This window comes from Bombyx mandarina, chromosome A1 (assembly GCF_030267445.1).
Source record: "Bombyx mandarina strain Sakado chromosome A1, ASM3026744v2".
NCBI classification, from domain to species: Eukaryota; Metazoa; Arthropoda; class Insecta; order Lepidoptera; family Bombycidae; genus Bombyx; species Bombyx mandarina.
The window spans coordinates 14,283,166-14,302,690 of NC_143234.1; the positions used below are offsets into that span (position 1 = coordinate 14,283,166).

Sequence of the window (19,525 nt, forward strand, 5' to 3'; positions counted from 1 at the left end):
AACATTAACTTCTATTTCTAAGTGATGACAGAATGCAACAAAAAATATTCCAAGGTATTATTAACAATTAACTTATCAGACACACAGATTTAGAGATGGTTCTCTCCTGTCTTGTGAGATGGGATTGAATTCTAGATTGTGTTCAATTAATGCAGTCCCGGCTCTCAAACTGAAAAACATGACTGCTTCGTAGAAAAAATAAGTAGTATAGTGATACTACTTACCTAGTTTCGTGAGCTCACTATACCTACTAAATCATAATTTACTCGTACCTGCTATAGCTGTTCTCAATATTTCTATACGCTGCTCAGACGTGGACCGTGCGAGACGTGGAAAGGAAGAAAATAGACGCTCTGGAAATGTGGTACTGGAGAAGATTAATTGGAGTTTCGTGGATCGACTTTCGTAAAAATGTCTCGATACTTTAGGAACTCGGCATCAAGCAGCGTCTATTTGGTATAGTACAGTCTCGAATGGTGGATTTCTTCGGACACGTTTCGCGACGAGATGGCCGGTCCATAGAACGCGTCGTTGTACAGGGAAGCGTTGATGGTACAAGACTGCGCGGGAGGCCACCAATGCGGTGGACCGACCAGACTAAAACTGCAGTGAGAGGTCTCCCAAATGAGTGCAGTAGAATGGCCTCGAGCAAGGAGAGATGGCGCGACATCGTGAGACGCATCAAGTATGCCCCTTCCAACACTACATAACGATCACGACCACTCTGTCAAGAGTGACACGATTGAGAAGAAGAAGAAGAACTATAGCTACCAGATTTTGTCTCGCTTGTCTAAGGAAAATCAGAGATTTAATATGGAACTAAGAAAAATTTGTACAAAATAATTGATATATAGACACCAAAAATAAAAGAGATTATTTTAACTAAACTTTTTAATTTTGCTTAGCAACATTCTGCATCAACCCAACCACAATGACAAGCCGAGACAAATCCTTGGTAAATTACTTGGTTCTGTGTGAAATGGAATTGTCGAGGGATGATAATGCGACGTGACGCTTTCTCATACCGAACACAATCATTGTACACTTGAAGACAAATAAATTGTTCGCGATGTTATTTTCTTTCATATACAGGATCCAGCTGCATAATACGCAAGTTATAGGATTGAAATGATTTAGAAATTTTGTGACAGTTCAATTAATATAATACAAATAGCAAGATCGGTATTTCGCAGAATCTACCACCGGATTGGAATCGGGACCCACTGAGTAGATCTGACAAGAAACTCAGTGTGTTGTGTCTGTGACTTAGTTCGCTCATCAAATTCTTCATCGTAATCGACGAGCTCGACGAGAACGCTGACCAGCGCTTTAAGAGCTTAAAAGCACCGAGAGTGGATCGGGAGATCCGACAAGACATGTTTCAAAGGATTTGTATTTAACAGCGACCACGATAAGAGGGTTATCGTGTACCGCCACTTTTTCGAAGTAGCGTTCTGACACTACCTTATTATACTTACGTATCAGTTCTAAAATGAGATTGTCGCCAAGATCGATTATATCCACAAATAGGATGTATAAGCTAACACAGCTGGGTACCACGATCCAGCTTATTTCTGCCGAAAACAATCAGACATTCCATTTTTTAGGATAACATGACCATTATACTACATATTAAGAATTCTTTGTCTGGTGGTTAGTCGCGGCATTCATGTTGTGATTTCCAAGGCCCCCTAACTAACGGTAGGAGAGCTGTTTGAATTATTCTGATAATTCGTTCACAATCCTACATAGAAATTAATTTCATAGCTTCATATTTCTTCATATCTGTTTACGCTGTTTTATTGACATTCTACATTAATTCGCACTGCTTTTCGAAAAGCGCAAACGCGGAAAAAGTAGATGTTAATTGAAGTCCACTTTCTTTACATTTAAAAACACCTAACCGGGAAAAACGTCCGTAACGTAAAATTTTTATTATTTATGTATAATCTTAGTATGATGGCTATACAGTGTCTATTGTATAGTCTACGCGATGACGGTTATTATAAATTTATTATTCATATAAATAGCTGTTTCTTTATGTATTATTATTATATATATTTTTATAAATCATCACTACATAGTATAAAACAAAGTCGCTTTCTCTGTCCCTATATCTGTCTGTCCCTATGTATGCTTAAATCTTTAAAACCACGCAACGGATTTTGATGCGGTTTTTTTTTAATAGATAGAGTGATTGAAGAGAAATGTTTATATGTATAATAACATGCATTAAATAGTGGAGAAATCAATAATACATTACAGTTTCCGAAGCGAAGCGAGGGCGGGTCGCCGTAAAAAAATCATAGTAAAAAATGTATACCCGAATAATTATTTTCGTTATACCTCGAATAGAACTTAAAATTAATATTTTTATAATAAGAATATACGTTCCTGTCCGGTTTCCCACGACACTACACTTCTTTTGATTTCTTGAGAATGTCAGGACTCTTTAGGTTATTCTCGGATTTCTTCTAATTAATGACATGAGATAGAGATGATAGATATTACAAAATATACACTTTAATTATAGTGTAGTATTTATTACGTTTCTTGATCTGCTCTAGAACAAAGTCATACTTAGACATCATTATCTTTGAACTAATCGCCAATTGCTTGATCCATACCAGTCAGTTGGTAACAATGTACTATTCTTTTTTATAGTACGAACTATAGCAATTCGAAAAAATAAATTAAAAAAATGTGATAAATTATTTTGCTCGGCAGTGTACACTACAATCATACGTCACGTGCGAACTAACGCAGTGTATTAAGGTGTCGTGATGTCATCAGACGACATTACGAGACGGGGATCCGTCAAGTTATTCGGTACAATAGCGGAAAATGTTCTAGCTAAAATTGCTTTGACTATTTTAAAATGTAACGAACATAGAGACGGAACTTCATAAGCATTGAAGTCGTCGTGGCCTAAATGATAAGACGTCCGGTGCATTCGTGTTGAGCGATGCACCGGTGTTCGAATCTCAGGCGGGTACCAATTTTTCTAATGAAATACGTACTCAGCCGTTGTAACTATACTTGAGACCTTAGAACTTATATCTCAAGGTGGGTGGCGCATTTACGTTGTAGATGTCTATGGGCTCCAGTAACCACTTAACACCAGGTGGGCTGTGAGCTCGACCACCCGTGCAAGTCATAACAAAAAAAAAAGCATAGAGAACAAATTTTCAGGATAAGTGAAGGCTTAGTCTGTCTGTTTAAATCTAATTGTTCGCATTATAGTCGTTTAAAAGATCGGCGAACGAGCTCACGGCCTATCTGGTATTAAGCGTTTGCCTATAAACAATGCGAGCTAGTTGAATCAAATATTATCATATTAAGTGATTAATGTATTTACTAGTGGTCCCGCAATATTCAAAATACGGCTATAATTAATTGAAATTGTAAATTTGTACACTATTATGATTCTATATTCAAAGACTATTATACTTCTATAATCACAAATTTCGCCAAGACTACACTATAGAAAAATATTAATAAAGACAAACAATATTTAATATATTCTCAATTTGACCACAGACGTCAAGAATTTGTTCTTGACAATAAATAAATAGTATGCATGCGTGTGTGCGTCAACTACATGGTAGTGTGTGTAATGTTTTTTTTATTGATTTAATGTATTTTTAGGCATAAATAAAAAAAAAGTTAACATCATGCACTCCTTCTCTTTATTTTCTATAAGTGTGGGAAATTTCATACTCCTCCGTCCGCGCAATTTTCGTAAAAAGGGATACAAAGTTTTTCTTTCACGTATGAATATATTATTATAGATAATTAAAGTATCTCAGCCACCCCGAGGTTGCTACAGAGTGCTAATTCACTTCCCAACCATTCCAAGTGGTAGTGCTCATGATAATGTGACATAACGAAAACATTTAAAACGTCGTGGCCTTGGATAAGACGTCCGGTGTATTCGTATGTAGCGATGCAACGGTGTTCGAATCCCGCAGACGGGTACCAATTTTCTATTGAAATACATACTTCACAAATTGACTTCCACGGTGAAGGAATAACATCGTGTAATAAAAATCAAACCCGCAAAATTATAATTTGCGTAATTACTGGTGGTAGGACGTCTTGTGAGTCCGCAGGCCACCACCCTGCCTATTTCTGCCGTGAAGCAATAATGCGTTTCGGTTTGAAGTGTGAGGCTCCGTTGTAACTATACTGAGATTTTAGAACTCATATCTCAAGGTGGATGGCGGCATTTACGTTGTCGATGTCTATGGACTCCAGGTGAGCTGTGAGCCCGTCCACCCATCTAAGCAATAAAAAAAGTCCTATTTTCCTATAAATGGAAAAAATCATAAGAATCCTCTGGACGGTAATATGGCCGAAAAACAAAAATTAAAACACTGCCATCTACAGAAATTTACGCGAACTATGCATCCGTGGAGTATAGCAACACAAACATTCTGGTTTTTATTTTGCTCGTGTTAGTATTGTAATAATTTAATAGATGGCGCTTCTAAATATTTGTCTGTTCAAATATATAAATAAACTTTTTGTAGTATATTAATAGAAAAACTAGATGTCACTGTAATCGTATTTTGATTTGCAATACAACTTAAAAATAAATTCACGGTATATCTAGACGCTAAGCGGTTACCTGGGCCTAACAACTTGACAATTGGCCGTCTTACTTTTAAGTCTACTGGAAAAGTAAAAATTTACAGGTATACAGTATACACATATTTAGAAATTTTACAGTTTTCGTTTTTATTACATGTTATTAGTCTGTGGAAAAAAGTTTGTACTATCGTAACTTGTGCTATCATTTAAAAGCTTTTTGTTGTTTTAGAAGCTACTAAATACCTTGTGTCATTTTGATATGCCTCATTAATTTTTTAGTGAACTTTATTCAACTATCAAAAATGAGAAACTGTTATTAGCGAAAATGTTTGAAATATATTGCTATTCCCCGATAGATGGCAGTAGCATTATGTTTAAAGTAACTTTTGAAACAAATATGTAGGCGTACAATACTTATCTAAGTATATATAATTACCAATTTATTTATATCCAACAACATACGTAGGATACGAAGTCGTCGTGGCCTAAAGGATAAGACGACCAGTGCATTCGTGTTGAGCGATCCCCCGGTGTTGGAATCCCGCAGGCGGGTACCAATTTTTCTAATGAAATACGTACTTAACAAATGTTCACGATTGACTTTCACGGTGAAGGAATAACATCGTGTAATAAAAGTCAAACCCGCAAAATTATAATTTGCGTAATTACTGGTGGTAGGAACTCTTGTGTGTCCGCACGGGTAGGTACCACCACCCTGCCTATTTCTGCCGTGAAGCAGTAATGCGTTTCGGTTCGAAGGATAGGGTAGCCGTTGTAACTATACTGAGACTTTAGAACTTGTATCTCAAGGTGGGTGGCGCATAACATCACGCTAAGACCAATGCAAGTGGAGCACCAATAAAGAATGTTTCAAAATAGGGGTTTAAATAGCTCCTTAATATTCTATAATTCAAAAAATATTTTCACTTTTTACGTAAATGAAGGGGGGGGGTAAAATTTAGCATTATGCCAAATTAACTATTCCACGCGAATGGAGTCGCGGGCAAAAGCTAGTTACGAATACAAACATATAACGGTACTTTATTTTTGACGAATAATAAAAACATTGACAGTATAATTATATCCTCAATCGTAATTACGGACGCTCCAAGGTTTCCATTCACGGGATGACCTCCTCGAAAATCCCACCGCGAGCTAAGTGCTATTCGTGAAATGAGGCGAGCCACTCCTAACTCGCAATAAGCCACTTCGTGATTCATTTGGGAATGTTTTCGTGATATGCAAACATGAATCGGAATAAAAGAGACCGTGGTTCAGGTAAATGAACAATCCCAGAGCATAGAATACATATGTTTTTTTTTTTATTATTTATATATTTATTGTTACTGCTTAGTTGGGTGGACGAGCTCACAGCCCACCTGGTGTTAAATGGTTACTGAAGCCCATAGAAATCTACATCGTAAATGCACCACCCACCTTGAGAGGCGTTCTAAGGTCTCAGTATAGTTACAACTTTAGTACCCATAATATAATTAACTTATTAGTAATTAATTAATTGAAAATGATCCTCTGAGTTTAATCTGAAAGTGTATATTGAAAGAATTTCTATAAAAAATATGTGTCTAAATTATATTTTTTTGTGCACACATAGCTTATGTCTAATTATAAATAAAATTCAAATGCTTTAAAAATGTTCATAGTAACAGATTTAAATATGTCTGTCATACATACACATCCAGTTGGCTCAGATGAGCCGAGTTCATCGACCCGCAATTTCAAGAAAGAGGTTTTAACACACTCTTGATAGTGACAGACATTTAAAAAAAAAAACAATTCAAATACGGAACCCATTGTCATGGAAACAATTAACAGAAGACTTCAGGAAAAAAGGAAAATCGTTGATTTGTTTTAATAGGAAAAATAATTGAATAGTGTTTCAAAATGTTTTCCGACGAAGTGGTGGTGAAACAAGAGAATTTGTCTGCCGATGAAATCATAAGGTTCGATGTTTCTTTGTTTTTTTTCTTTTCTTTTTGAAACAAAAAAGCAAAAGTATTTTTCACGCCACATTTGAAATACGGCAACTGTTTTAGAATTGCAATAAATATTGGTTGCCCGATTTTGATTGTGACAATAAAATGATTGTCGAAAAGAAAATGAATTAAAGATATTTTATTAACATTCTAAGTAATAGCTACATCTCAGATACTCTTCGAACTAAATTAATACATATTGATATGATTCTATTTGAATTACACAAAAGTTTAAAGTTCTTACTCGTTGTGTGATTTCTTTAATTTTCTCGCGCGTCTATGGGTCCACAATAAGTTCAATTAAAAAAAGTATCAATTTTAAACTCAACCATGTACCGCTGTCTTTAAGTTGTTAAGTGGAAATATATATTTCTTGAATCTACTTATGTGCTGCCTATGGTATGTCAATGGTACTATGAAAGCAATCCGCCTTTGAGAGTATCAACAACATATGTACCATGTTTCATGACAATCGGATTAATAGCTTAGGATCGGATAGGCGACATATATAGACCTTTATTTTAGGACTTTTTGGCGGGAACGCGAGGAGTGAAGTTGTGTGATTTGTTTTATTTTGTCTATTTAGTGTTTCTTCAGGGTTGAGTGTGTAATAATGGTGGTTTAATAACTGTTTAATATTTGTGAAAGTGCACAAATGTGGGAAAATGAAACAAAGCCGCTGGACTTAACTTCTCGGGCTCCTCCAAAAAGTCCACTAAAAAAATCTTAGTAACTGACCACCATTTTACTAAAATTATATTTCATCCCATATCATATCATCTCATCTCATTTCACTTAATTTCATCACAGTTGGTTAATGTCTCAAAGTAATCGTCTTTATTTCATTTCATTTCATTTCACTCCATATTATCAATTTTCATAAAAATGAGAATATAAATTAAAATGAGACATGACTTAAAGGTCTTAAAATCCCTAAAAAAAAAATTTATTTTATTTATTTAGATAGATATTAAAGACACCATTGTTTTTCGAACAACGAAACAGTATAAGCTTTTGATCGCCGAATAGTCAGATGCGCTTTGCATTCGGGATTCCATTTTTTTTATCTTTGATAGCTCTAACACAGGAGAAAGGTCATTGCCATTAGCAATCATAAATACACATAAAAACATTTACCGGTTTAAGATACTGTTTACATTGTGGGTATTATCAAGCTACCTTTTTTTTTTTTTTTTAACGCTGGGGAATCCATTTACGGATACCCGGTCCGGGGGGGTAACGAACCGGGTTATGTCGGACTCCGGCGCCTCCTGAGAGGAAGAGGGGGACGAGAAGGTCCTCCACCTCCCCGAATTCCTCGCAAGAGACTACGCCTTGAAAAAGGCGCGCGAAGCACTTGCCCCGCAGAACGACTACCGACTAAACCCCATCGAGCTCCACCACACCGGCTACACCAGACATACATTTTTTATTTATTTTTATATACATTATCAAGCTACCTACACGCTTGCCTTCCTGCCTATTTCGAAAAAGTTGTGCATTCCGCTTTGAAAGGCGGAACAGCCGTCAAAGAATCCAATTGGAATTTCGACCTTATTTCTGAAGGTATATGAAGGCATTCACGTTGTGTTAAGATAACATAATTTCAGCCTAGAGTCCAATTGTACATGGGCAGCTAAATACATGTAAACATCCTTCAGGCCACGTACAAACCTTTAGGAGACTTGGAAATGTGGTACTCAACCAGTTCAGTCAGACCCAAATTGTATTAATCAGTGGTTAGGAACGCGCTGAGCTTGTGCTAAACAGAATTTGGTTTTTCACTTATCTTTTTTTCGCCTTATGCTAAACAATAAGGACACAAGGTTTTATGGTATCTTGTGTCTCATTTTTAGTGTTCACGAAGTTTGTCTGGGTGAGAAATATGAAAAGAAGGCTCCAAGCGCTCGGCACGAGTCAATTTTAACCTCGTCGGAGAAGTACGATGTAAGTATTACCGGTAAACGTGGTATTAAACATTTTTTTCTGGTTATTAAAATTAATAACTTATAAGACTGGGTAGAAGATTCAATTTCCATAACTGGACAGTTTTACAACGATTTAGGGTTTTAATCTTTAAATGATTGCTTTGAAACATGTAAGCTAGATAGAGAATGGGTCCCTAAAAATGTCAGGCTGACTTTTGCAAATGCCGAGATTTTCTGTACAATGCTATTTCTTTATGAGCTGTCCAAATAATGCTGAATGGTTATAGTCGCTCAAGGGTGTTAGTGATGATACAACAAGGCTGCTGTTTGCTGTTGATGAGCAGGAAATGTACAGGAAAGCATGCGTGGATCAGCATCTAAATACTACTTGGAACTGCTAATATTCTATCTTACAGACCAAATAAGGTCAATCTTCCATTTTTTCGCGCTGTCTAGCAACGAGATAGATTCTTTTATTTTTATTTTTTATTGCTTGCATGGATGGACGAGCTCACAGCCCACCTGGTGTTAAGTGGTTACTGGAGCCCATAGACATCTACAACGTAAATGCGCCACCCACCTCGAGATATAAGTTCTAAGATCTCAGTATAGTTACAACGGCTACCCCACCCTTCGAACCGAAACGCATTACTGCTTCACGGCGGAAATAGGCGGGGTGGTGGTACCTACCCGTGCGGACTCCCAAGAGGTCCTACCACCAGTCATATCCTTTGACTTCATTTTCTAAAACTATGTTCCTCTGATCGTCAAACGGAACTGTTTATTTAAAACCTCAGAAATATCTATGTGGCTTTCATTTTATTTTGTATGCAGAAAGATACCACTCCCGAAAAGCATTACTGCTCACAACTCAAAGCCAGAGTTAGAGGAAGAGAAAGGTAGAAACTGCAACAGCGGTCTTAAATGCAGAATTAGTTTAAGGGAGACTTAAGTTTAGAGAAAAAGCCGGTTGTTTATTAGAAACTGATCCTAACACTAATAAAATATCCAGATGGATGTATCTCGATCCTTCTTCCGCGACGGCTTCTTTAACGAAGACCAGGATCAGTTCGCTTGGACAGAAGAAGATGGAAACATTGTTTCTCTTGTCTCGGAACCTGGGTTTGGAACTACAGGACAAACATCTTTCGGAAGGGACTTAGATATGGGTTTGCACGCTCAAACAAAGGTAAATTTCATGGAATTTAAGATCGATATCAAATTTAAGTTGGTTTGAAGTATGAGAAGAGAGGTCATCTTTCATCGTATCAATTGACTATGAGGTTACTACATTTTCTTCTTTAAGAAGAAAACCGGTACATTATAATACTAGCCAAATGACGCATATGTCTTTACCATCATCAATGTGCTAATAATGAGCGCTCATGTATTATACATAGTTCGCAACGACTTCAGCAACTTTGGGTCTTTCCAGGGCCATGTACCTCCAAATCCATTGTTTTTTCCATAACAGGCGTCTCACATCTTAAAACTTTAGGGAAATTCAGGTGTAGAATGTTTTTCGTATTATTATTTCTAGGAAGCCCAATCATCGAGTTCCATGTTTGAAGCTCGCAAAATGAGTACATCTTTAGATCGGTCTTTCGGAGGATCTCAATTAGTTTCTTCCACTACAACTGGAAATCCAGGTGATTTTGATTATTATTTCATGACCAGAACAGCATTTAACATGCGACCCAACTAACCTAGATAATAGAATGACTTTATATGTTATAGTTTTTAAATATCTTCGATACATTTGCCATATCCTTTTGTCTGTTATTATTTATGACTCAATGGAGAATTAAACGCAGTTTTAGATCAACCAAAGAAAAATCAGGGTGCCCGTAAAGTGGATAAGTCGGATCCTCGTTCCAAAGTACATTACATGAAGTATGTGAAGAGACTCGGAAAGACTGTCAAACTATGGGAGTGTGGTATTTGTGAGTGAGAGTGATATTTGAAGCTAAATTTTTATTTTTTTAAACTGTGTATTTCAAAATACAGATTTTCATTATATCGCCGCAACTTCAGAATTGATATGGCTTAACCTAATTTTTTTAGATAACTAGTTTTATATTCAAGCGACTAATAAAGGTGTATTCTATAAAATGAAACTATTCTTAACATTTGCCTTACCAAGCTATTGTGCGTAATTGTAAAATTTCTAATTCTTCACCAATTTTCTGTAGTTTAATATATTACAATAATATAATATATAGTCTTAATAATAATTGTCCTCCCTAACTTTAAATTCAATTCCTATCTTGACTAGATTATATTTAAAATATAAACACATGCCCATGGTCATAGGGCTATATGATAATTTTGCGTTGGTACTTGCTGACAAACTTAACATTAATCTCATTTGCAAGGTGGAAGAGAGTTCCAGCATCAATATACTTTAATGCGCCACCTTCCAACACATACTGATGAGCGAAATTTTCACTGTGTAACCTGTGGGAAGAGCTTTCGACAACTTTCAACTTTAAGCCAACACCGAGCTATACATTCTTCAGAACGGCCTTATGCTTGCGAAGTGAGTTTTTATTTCAATTTCTTTTCTTAAAAAGAGTAAGAGTAATTTAAAATACTGAAAATGTGACTTAATTCATGTATAATAATAGTTGGGTTGCCTTTAATAATACCGTTATTAAAAATCTTTACATTATATTATGAACTAATCAAGCCCAACAAGCTATTCTGTCATTATTTGATTTCACTTTGATCCTATCGCTACCAAACTTGACTTTTTCACTTCAGGATCACTTTAGGCTAATCTGAAAATTTCCTGAAAGTTTTATCGAAATCGGCCCATCCATTACGGGGTTGTATTATTAGGGGTAGTAAGTAGTCTAGTCCATAGAGAACATTGAGACATTGACTTTTTATATGAATAGATTATTAATTTCCTTCCGTGTTGAATTTAGGTCGTGCTTCGAATACATAATTATTACCGTATGCCTAAAACCATATTTTTATTTATAATTCGAAGAGTTAAATCTTAACTTACTTTTAATGATCCATAAAGTGTGGTTAGTTCTTATAGATAAAAAATAAACTTTAATAATATAATTTAAAACTAGGTATGCAATAAAACATTTAACCGCGTCTCTACCCTGATTTCCCATTGCAAGACCCATTCCAGTGAGAAACCCTACCGGTGTCATCTTTGTCCTAAAGGATTCCATCAAAAAGGTGCTATTTTTAAATAATACTTTTGACATTCACTATGTTGCGACAGCATTTTTTTTCAATTATTTTTTTAGATTCTGTCTTTTGCCATCCATCGTTTATCAATATTGCTATAGGTACTATCAAAAGCAGACCATCATTTCCAATTTAAAACGTATAGCTTCCAATTACAGTTTTGGTAGCTCTATTGATATCTAACTATACTTGGGACCTTCGAACTTATATCTCAAGGTGGGTGGCGCATTTACGTTGTAGATGTCTATGGGCTCCAGTAACCACTTAACACCAGGTGGGCTGTGAGATCGTCCACCCATCTAAGCAACAAAAAAATAATAATATAATAATAATCCTCTATGATTGCAGGCAACTTGAGAAACCATTTATTTACACACACAAATGAACGTCCCTACCGTTGTAATATATGCTTTAAGGGCTTCAATCAACAGTCGAATCTGGTCTGTCACAAAAATAAGGTGAAATTACACAGTTTAATCTATATTTTTAAATTGTATTAAATTGTATCTTAGAATCTTTGTTGTCTAGATATCTGCTTCTACTTCAATCCTTTCACTTAAGATTCATTCCCCAATTGAGAAACTTTTAACAGAGTCTCGCAATTTTATACCAGCTATTGATTTTAACTCTCACTAGATACTTTTTGCGATAGTCCATTTAAATGAAAAAGAGATTTATATTTAATAAATATGCTTTATTAACTCAGGCTCATCCAGATGAAAATTCATCTACATCCAATCAAGTCCAAATTGCTGCCCAAGGAACATCTATTAGCCAAAGTGGATCAGATTCAAACAGGTAATTTGTGGTTCTTTTAAAAAATATTTAGGTTCAAGGTTTTTTTTTTGCCATAATCTTACCAATAAAACCGCTTCTTGATTGTTATTGAAATATAATAACTTTTTCTTTCTTTTTTTTATTGCTTAAATGTGCGGACGAGCTCACAGCCCACCTGGTGTTAAGTGGTTACTGGAGCCCATAGACATCCACAACGTAAATGCGCCACCCACCTTGAGATATAAGTTCTAAGGTCTCAAGTGTAGTTACAACGGCTGCCCCACCTTTCAAACCGAAACGCATTGCTGCTTCACGGCAGAAATAGGTGGGGTGGTACCTACCCGCGCGGACTCACAAGAGGTCCTACCACCAGTAAACTGCATCAGCACAATCATTTTGATAATAGGAGTCAATTATTCATATTCAATTCGAAATTGAACCGACTTGATTGATTGACTACTTCTGGCGTTTGGAAAAGTATGAAATCATAACATTACAGACCTCCATCAGCACCGTGTGAGGTTTCATCGACAATGGGTCACCTAATGCCACCTCCAACAAACGAATTTGACTGGAATATAAAAAGCGACTGGCAAAACAGGGTGTCTAATCAAAGTGACACCGAGGAATGGGGTTCTATGATCAATGGCGTCGTGGTAGATGCCATAGAGACTTATCATATGAAAGTTGCTAAGGCCACTAATCAAACCCCCTTCGCTTTGTTGAAACCGGACAGTGGAATTCCTGTATTAGTCAAAGTTGTTAATGTCAGTTTGCCAGGCGGAAAGCAGGTACTACTAATGGAATTTAGCATTTTTATATCGATTAATAAATTCAACTTGTTTTATAATATGTATGGTATTAGTGTATTTGAATTTTGTGAAATGTATTGTTTTTTGTTATGTTTGTAACTTCTAAGTTGTAACTTCTAAGTGATTGGTTTTCAAGTTTTTATAATATATTCCCTGATGCGTCTTACGTACATTTATTACCCTAGTGGCCTGATGAGCTGCCGGTAGGTAAGCTATATCAGGTAGTGCCAAATCATAAAACATCGCTTAGGACTGCTTTCAAACCTAATTCTGTTCAAATCAGGCTGGTAAATATCATGTTCGAACTCTGTTTTACGGGGCTACCTATTTGTTGGTATTCAGTTGATTTTTGGTACTTAATTCGGTTAGATTTCCAATGTTAAATTTGTGTTAAATTTAGTTCTCTTTATTCTATAAACACCATATGCTAAAAATTAAAATAGATGCTGGTACCTGCTACTGCTGAAGACCTGCGGGCTGGTGGCAAAATCGTGGTCCAGAAAGAGGGAGAAGACGCTGTGACTCAAGTATGTAGTTAAGCTACCGAAAAAGTAGAATGTAATGAAATGTCTCGCAAAAGCCCAATGGTCGTCCACAGGCTTACAACTTGAATATCCCGCTTCCAAATATGACGTCAAAGTCTCAGTTTTATTGTATGACAGCTATTTCTCTGCTCTCGATACATATAGCTCCTTCGTGGTACAAATAGCCAAAACTTCGGTACTTACCCTTGATAGCTCAAAATACTAGTAATCTATCTTCTATCTATATATGTATATAAAAATAATTGCTGTTCGTTAGTCTCGCCAAAAGTCGAGAACGGCTGGACCGATTTGGCTAATTTTAGTTGAATTATTTGTGGAAGTCCAGAGAAGGTTTAAAAGGTAGATAAATATGAAAATGCTCGGAATTAAATAAGAATAACAATTTTGTTTTCCCTTTTATGTGTCCACCGTCGGACGGATTCCTTTTGTTTAAGTTTATTTTATACAAAAGTTTAGGTCTTTTATTTATCGATTGAGGCAGGCGAAGTCTGCCACGTCAGCTAGTAATTATAAAAATTATTACCGAAACATTTAGCTCACCTAATGGTGATTTTGAATATTTTCCAGACCTATTTATTCCTTAATGGTAGGTATTTTTTTATTTATCCTAAGTAGATAATTTGTAGAATTAAATGTAGAGGGTGCTGTTTTTGAGTATTTTTTATACAGGATGTTGACAGAGCGGTTCAAATAAAAGTGCCCGTTGTAGCTATAGTTGTGCCGAAGATGCAGCCAAGTGGGAGACTTCACATCTCCGTCGAGGAGCCCCACCATGTATACCACACGACTTTGAATTCTGACGGTTGGTAAAATATATTTTGAGAGCATTTTTGATACATTTTACAATCACTTATACGAGCAGTTTTGTGGAGAGAGGAAACTTTTGAAATAATTAACGCTATCGCCCTAGATGTGGGATTAAAAAAAATGTAATTTCCCGGGTATACATTTTTTAACACTGAGTTTTTAAGTTTGAAAATAAAATTACTAACGTAATTCAAGCTGCACTAGCATTTTGTATTTCAAACTATTGGAATTTTTATTACGACAAATTTTCACCTGCTCTTAAGGACTTAATCTTCCTTTTATTGCTCTAAATTGGTATCGAGCTCAAGATTGCCCCGGTGTTTTTAATTACCAGAGTGAATATCGGCAATCACTACGCAACAAAAACTGTAATACTAATAAACTAATGTAATTTAAGCCTAATGTAGTCTAGTCGAGCTTCTCATTAATAGAAGTCAAAGTTCTAAAGTCAGAAGTTAACTTTAAAGCTCTACGCTAACGGCTTCGACCAGAAATTTCCCTTCGTTGATAAAGCCATCATCATCAATTTCAGTTATAACCGTCAACATTTCCGACTCGTGTACAGTCAAAGATGAAGAAGAGAAAAAAGAATCCACGAGAAATCTGCCATTGCCATCTAAAAACGAAGTTCTTAAGCCAGGTCAGTTTTTATCAAGTTTCTACAAGGTTTCTACAAGTTAGGTACCTCCTAAAATGATTCTCTAAAATCAGATGGTTCTAGATCTCATTCGGTTTTAGTGAGTCGTTGATGAAAGTATAGGAAGACATGCGTATGTGTCACATAATAAAGCTATCTGTAGATTTATTGAATAATTAAAATAATGAGCGCGAGAATAAAACGTAATGAGTTTTAATTTGAGCATTGTTATTTGTGTTTGTAGATATTGTTATTTTAATTGAGGAGCGTTGGAATAAAACCGATTCTATGGTAGATTCAGCGAAGAACTGCTCTTGGGTTCCTCTCAGCAATCCTCTCAGGAACCCGTTTTGCCGCCAACTATTAGACAGGAGGAAAAAAAGATTAATATAATGGCTAAATCAGTTCGATTACTTTAAACTTTTCGTGATAGAGACGAGATTTACCGCATATACAGTTTTATGTCTACGATCTCGACCTGATATAATGTTAAAATTGGCTGATGAATTATTTAGGGCCATCAGGATCTCGGATATCTTGCGCGATGCCTTCCCTAACACCTTCACCTCCGCTCGATCTGATCTCAATGGATCTGTTTGAACCTATTGAATGTATACCCTTAGGTGAGTTTAAGATGATTTTTCTCTTGTCGTACGCTGTGTCTTATTGTAGATATGACTTCAATTCTCTGACCATATTATGTAGTTATAGTCATAGTTATAGTCTGAATTTTGTACGAGTATTTGCAATAAGCGACTATTTAATTAAATAAAATATTTACATACTTACTTCGTTAATCACCTGTGTTAAGTGCTTAGCAAAGAAATATCATAATACTAGCGACCCGCCCTCGCTTCGCTTCGGAAACATTAAAACACACATGAAACAAAAAAACAAAAATTAAAAAAAAAAATTAAAAAAAGTTGCCTATGTTCATCAGGGACAATATCGGCTTCTAATGGAAAAATAATTTTTCAAATCGGTCCAGTAGTTTCGGAGCCTATTCGAAACAAACAAACAAACAAATCTTTCCTCTTTATAATATTATTAGTATTAGTATTAGTATTAGTATAGATGAATGTCACTTAAAACGGAAGATATAACATATTTCAACGCATTACGCAGATTGTGATTTTTGTCTTATTCCTCCATCGTGGTAGTAGTTCCTGATATGTTTATTGAAAACAATTGGTACCTGCCTGCTATTTTTTTTAATTATAAGATGGATCTGAGGATTGCCGGGAAGTTTATTTTTGAAAAATTCTTTATGTGGGCTCGACACAGCATTTTCTTTTACCGTGCTGTATACGGATTTGGAAATCTATTATTGGCAATAATAGCAAAGCGACTATGTTATTCCCAATTGATTCAAGAAGCTTAGATCGTTCGTGACTTATTAAGACGCCTCGAGTACATACATAGATACCGTGCGGTGAGTTTGATAATTCAACCTCATATCTCGAAGTGGACGTCTAGTAATCACCTCTCAACACCAGTTGGATCATAAACTCTTTTTTTTTTTTAATATACCGTATATACTTTGTTGAATTGCTTTAGACTCTCACACATTATTATATACAAATTTCGGAACGAAGTTCCTTATGGGATGCGAAGGGGTACCCTAACCGGGAAAAAACGTCCGTAACGTAAGATTTTTATTAGTAATGCACACAGTGTATGACTTAACTTTGTAATAACGTACAAAAAATAATATATTTTTTATCATTCATTGACCACGATCTCAGAGCGTTCGTTTGCGCAATACACTAACTCTTATGCAAACAACCGTGAATGAAGTGTACCACAATAAGTTCGCACAAAGAACTTCGTTCCTATCCGGTGTCCCACGACACCACACATCTTTTTTTTTTACTAAGGTACCAATAACGACCTAATATCGGGAAGTCATGAAATGTTAAAAATTGTGGTAAGAGCTCATTAGATCGTAATCGTATTTAATTTAATTGGTAAGTTTGTTGAACAGGTCCTCAGATAACGGCAGTCGATGATATTGATCACGTCCCGTCCGATGATTCTGACATATTTATAGGGGAGTTTGAAGTAAGTTTGTTAATGCTGTGTTTGTCGGCGTTACGCCAGGGTTTTCACACATTTAGATCTTTTACAATGAAAATACAATACAATTCTATAAAACTTTAACATTACTTGTTTATTACAAAAAGCCACGTTTTAGTTCTTACACAATTGGCCATTTTGTAATGGTTATGGCAACTACAACTTTTTATACAAACAAATGTAATTACTGCGAAACAATTCACAATACGTATTTTAGTGGTTTTTACATGACTCTGACATTAATTTATTTTACATAAATTACTTTTAACTAATATAAACTGACATTATCATTATCCAACCTAATAATAGATGGCGCCAACAACATCATTGCATAACAATTACAATACCTAATCAAATTATTACTGTTAGTTATAATATAAATTATTATTATTATTTATGCTTTATTCATATTTAATTATACAGTCATTTGTGTTTTAAACAATAATATAAACATTAAACATATACATACTAGCTGTTTTGAAAGTGTTTGAAACTTTGAACCTCCCTATTTCTGCCGTGAAGCAGTAGTGCGTTTTGGTTTGAAGAGCGGGGCAGCCGTTGTAACTATACTAAGACCTTAGAACTCATGTCTCAAGGTGGGTAGCGGCATTTACGTTGTAGAGGTCTATGGGCTCCGGTAACCACTTAATCCCAGGTGGGCTGTGAGCTCGTCCACCCATCTAAGCAATAAAAAATACTTGTTTTTTTTATGGCAAGTTTTTTTATGGATTTCTTACCGGCGTACCTACTACACAGTTTTTATGTTTTATATTAATATGTCATTTGCTAGATCCTCGAATCATTCACGACTTCTGACCTTCATACAACCTAAATAAAAATTGGATTGAAAAAATTGAATAAAAATCTAAATATGAAAGACAAAACAGCTTATATGATGAGTTGGCTTGTCTGTTCTAAGATTTTTAGGAATTTAATAGCTTTAAATTAATCACATTCATGTCTTTCAGGAAAGCATCCCGTTGAGTGATTCTGATTGATATCCAAATTGTATATTGTACATAGATTTTTATCAAATAAGCGAAAATGTTTAATTGTATTCAGTTGCGTGCCAATTAAATTTATTAAAGTACAGAATTTGTTTTACTACTCTATCGGGTTGATGACTTTAATAAGTACCTCACCTAAACAGAAGACAGAAACAGATGGTTATCGCCTTAGTAACCGGTCATCGTTCTCGTCGAACCCGTCGCTTCCGACGAAGGGCTCGGCGAGTAAATTAACCCAAAGACACAGCCCACTGAGTTTTTCGCCGGATATTCTCAGTGGGTCGCGTTTCCGATCCGGTGGTAGATTCTGCGAAGCACGGCTCTTGCTAGGGTTTGTTTTAGCAACATCGTCAGGTTTGAGCCCCGTGAGCTCACCTACTAGCCCGGTGACGCTGACATGGTCTCTCTCACAGATCATAGAAACACAGGTCTCTCTAGACCTATCTTTCTCAAAGTGGGCGATAATGCCCCTTTGGGGGAGTTCGAAACGTAGAGGGGGGCGTTGATGTGGGTTAGGGGGGCAATGTATAATTTGTAATTTCATTTACTTTATATAGTATTTTAAATTTCACTAAAATTAAAACCCACCTACTACACATTAACGAATAATTATTTTATATTTGTACCCTGTATGATGTCTAGAGTTTAGACCAATCAGCTTAAGTAGAGCAAAAAAAGTCTTAATAAGTGCAATATTTCTATCTAATAAAAAAATGTTGCATATTTTCTTTATTCCGACATCTGATATCTTAATAGTATCAATGCGGATAAAAAGGGCAATTTCCTGAACGGCAATTTAATGGTCCTACGTTATGACGAGCACATGACATATTCTATTATATGTATTTAATATCTTCACGATCTCATTGTTGGGAGCACGTGAACGGAAATAGACCCTTCTTTCGAATGTAGGGGAACTATAATGAATTGTTTCCCTACTGGACAACAGATGGCGGTGTGAGTAAGAAATTTTTTGTACCTAGGCGATTAATATGAAAATTTAAAATTCGGTATGTTTTAAACAGCATTAATCTTAAATTTAATCGTATTGAAAGTATGAATGAGGTGTGTAGCTACGAACTAATACTGGGGTTTATTATTTTTGGAAGTACACTTATTGTCTATAAATGTTTAGAACA

General features: G+C 35.7%; 1 protein-coding gene across 1 annotated transcript; it reads left to right on the plus strand.

The window, feature by feature from the left end:
* Nucleotides 1–6,495: 6,495 nt before the first annotated feature.
* LOC114252635 (uncharacterized) lies at nucleotides 6,496–18,377 on the plus strand. The gene is made up of 16 exons (XM_028187235.2): nucleotides 6,496–6,554; nucleotides 8,444–8,534; nucleotides 9,528–9,704; nucleotides 10,056–10,164; nucleotides 10,330–10,458; nucleotides 10,891–11,054; nucleotides 11,602–11,713; nucleotides 12,074–12,183; nucleotides 12,432–12,523; nucleotides 13,002–13,293; nucleotides 13,758–13,841; nucleotides 14,529–14,661; nucleotides 15,199–15,306; nucleotides 15,819–15,926; nucleotides 17,288–17,364; nucleotides 18,348–18,377. The coding sequence occupies exons 1-16, from the start codon at nucleotides 6,496–6,498 to the stop codon at nucleotides 18,375–18,377; spliced, it is 1,875 nt and encodes a 624-aa protein (XP_028043036.2).
* The last annotated feature ends 1,148 nt before the right edge of the window (nucleotides 18,378–19,525 follow it).

What these genes read in the sequence shown, in the direction of transcription:
- LOC114252635 (XM_028187235.2), top strand. Translation starts at nt 6,496, where the DNA reads ATGTTTTCCGACGAAGTGGTGGTGAAACAAGAGAATTTGTCTGCCGAT. An exon ending in CCTCGTCGGAGAAGTACGAT is followed by an intron (nt 8,535 to 9,527) that starts GTAAGTATTACC and finishes TAAAATATCCAG; the next exon opens with ATGGATGTATCTCGATCCTT. An exon ending in TATTGAATGTATACCCTTAG is followed by an intron (nt 15,927 to 17,287) that starts GTGAGTTTAAGA and finishes TTTGTTGAACAG; the next exon opens with GTCCTCAGATAACGGCAGTC.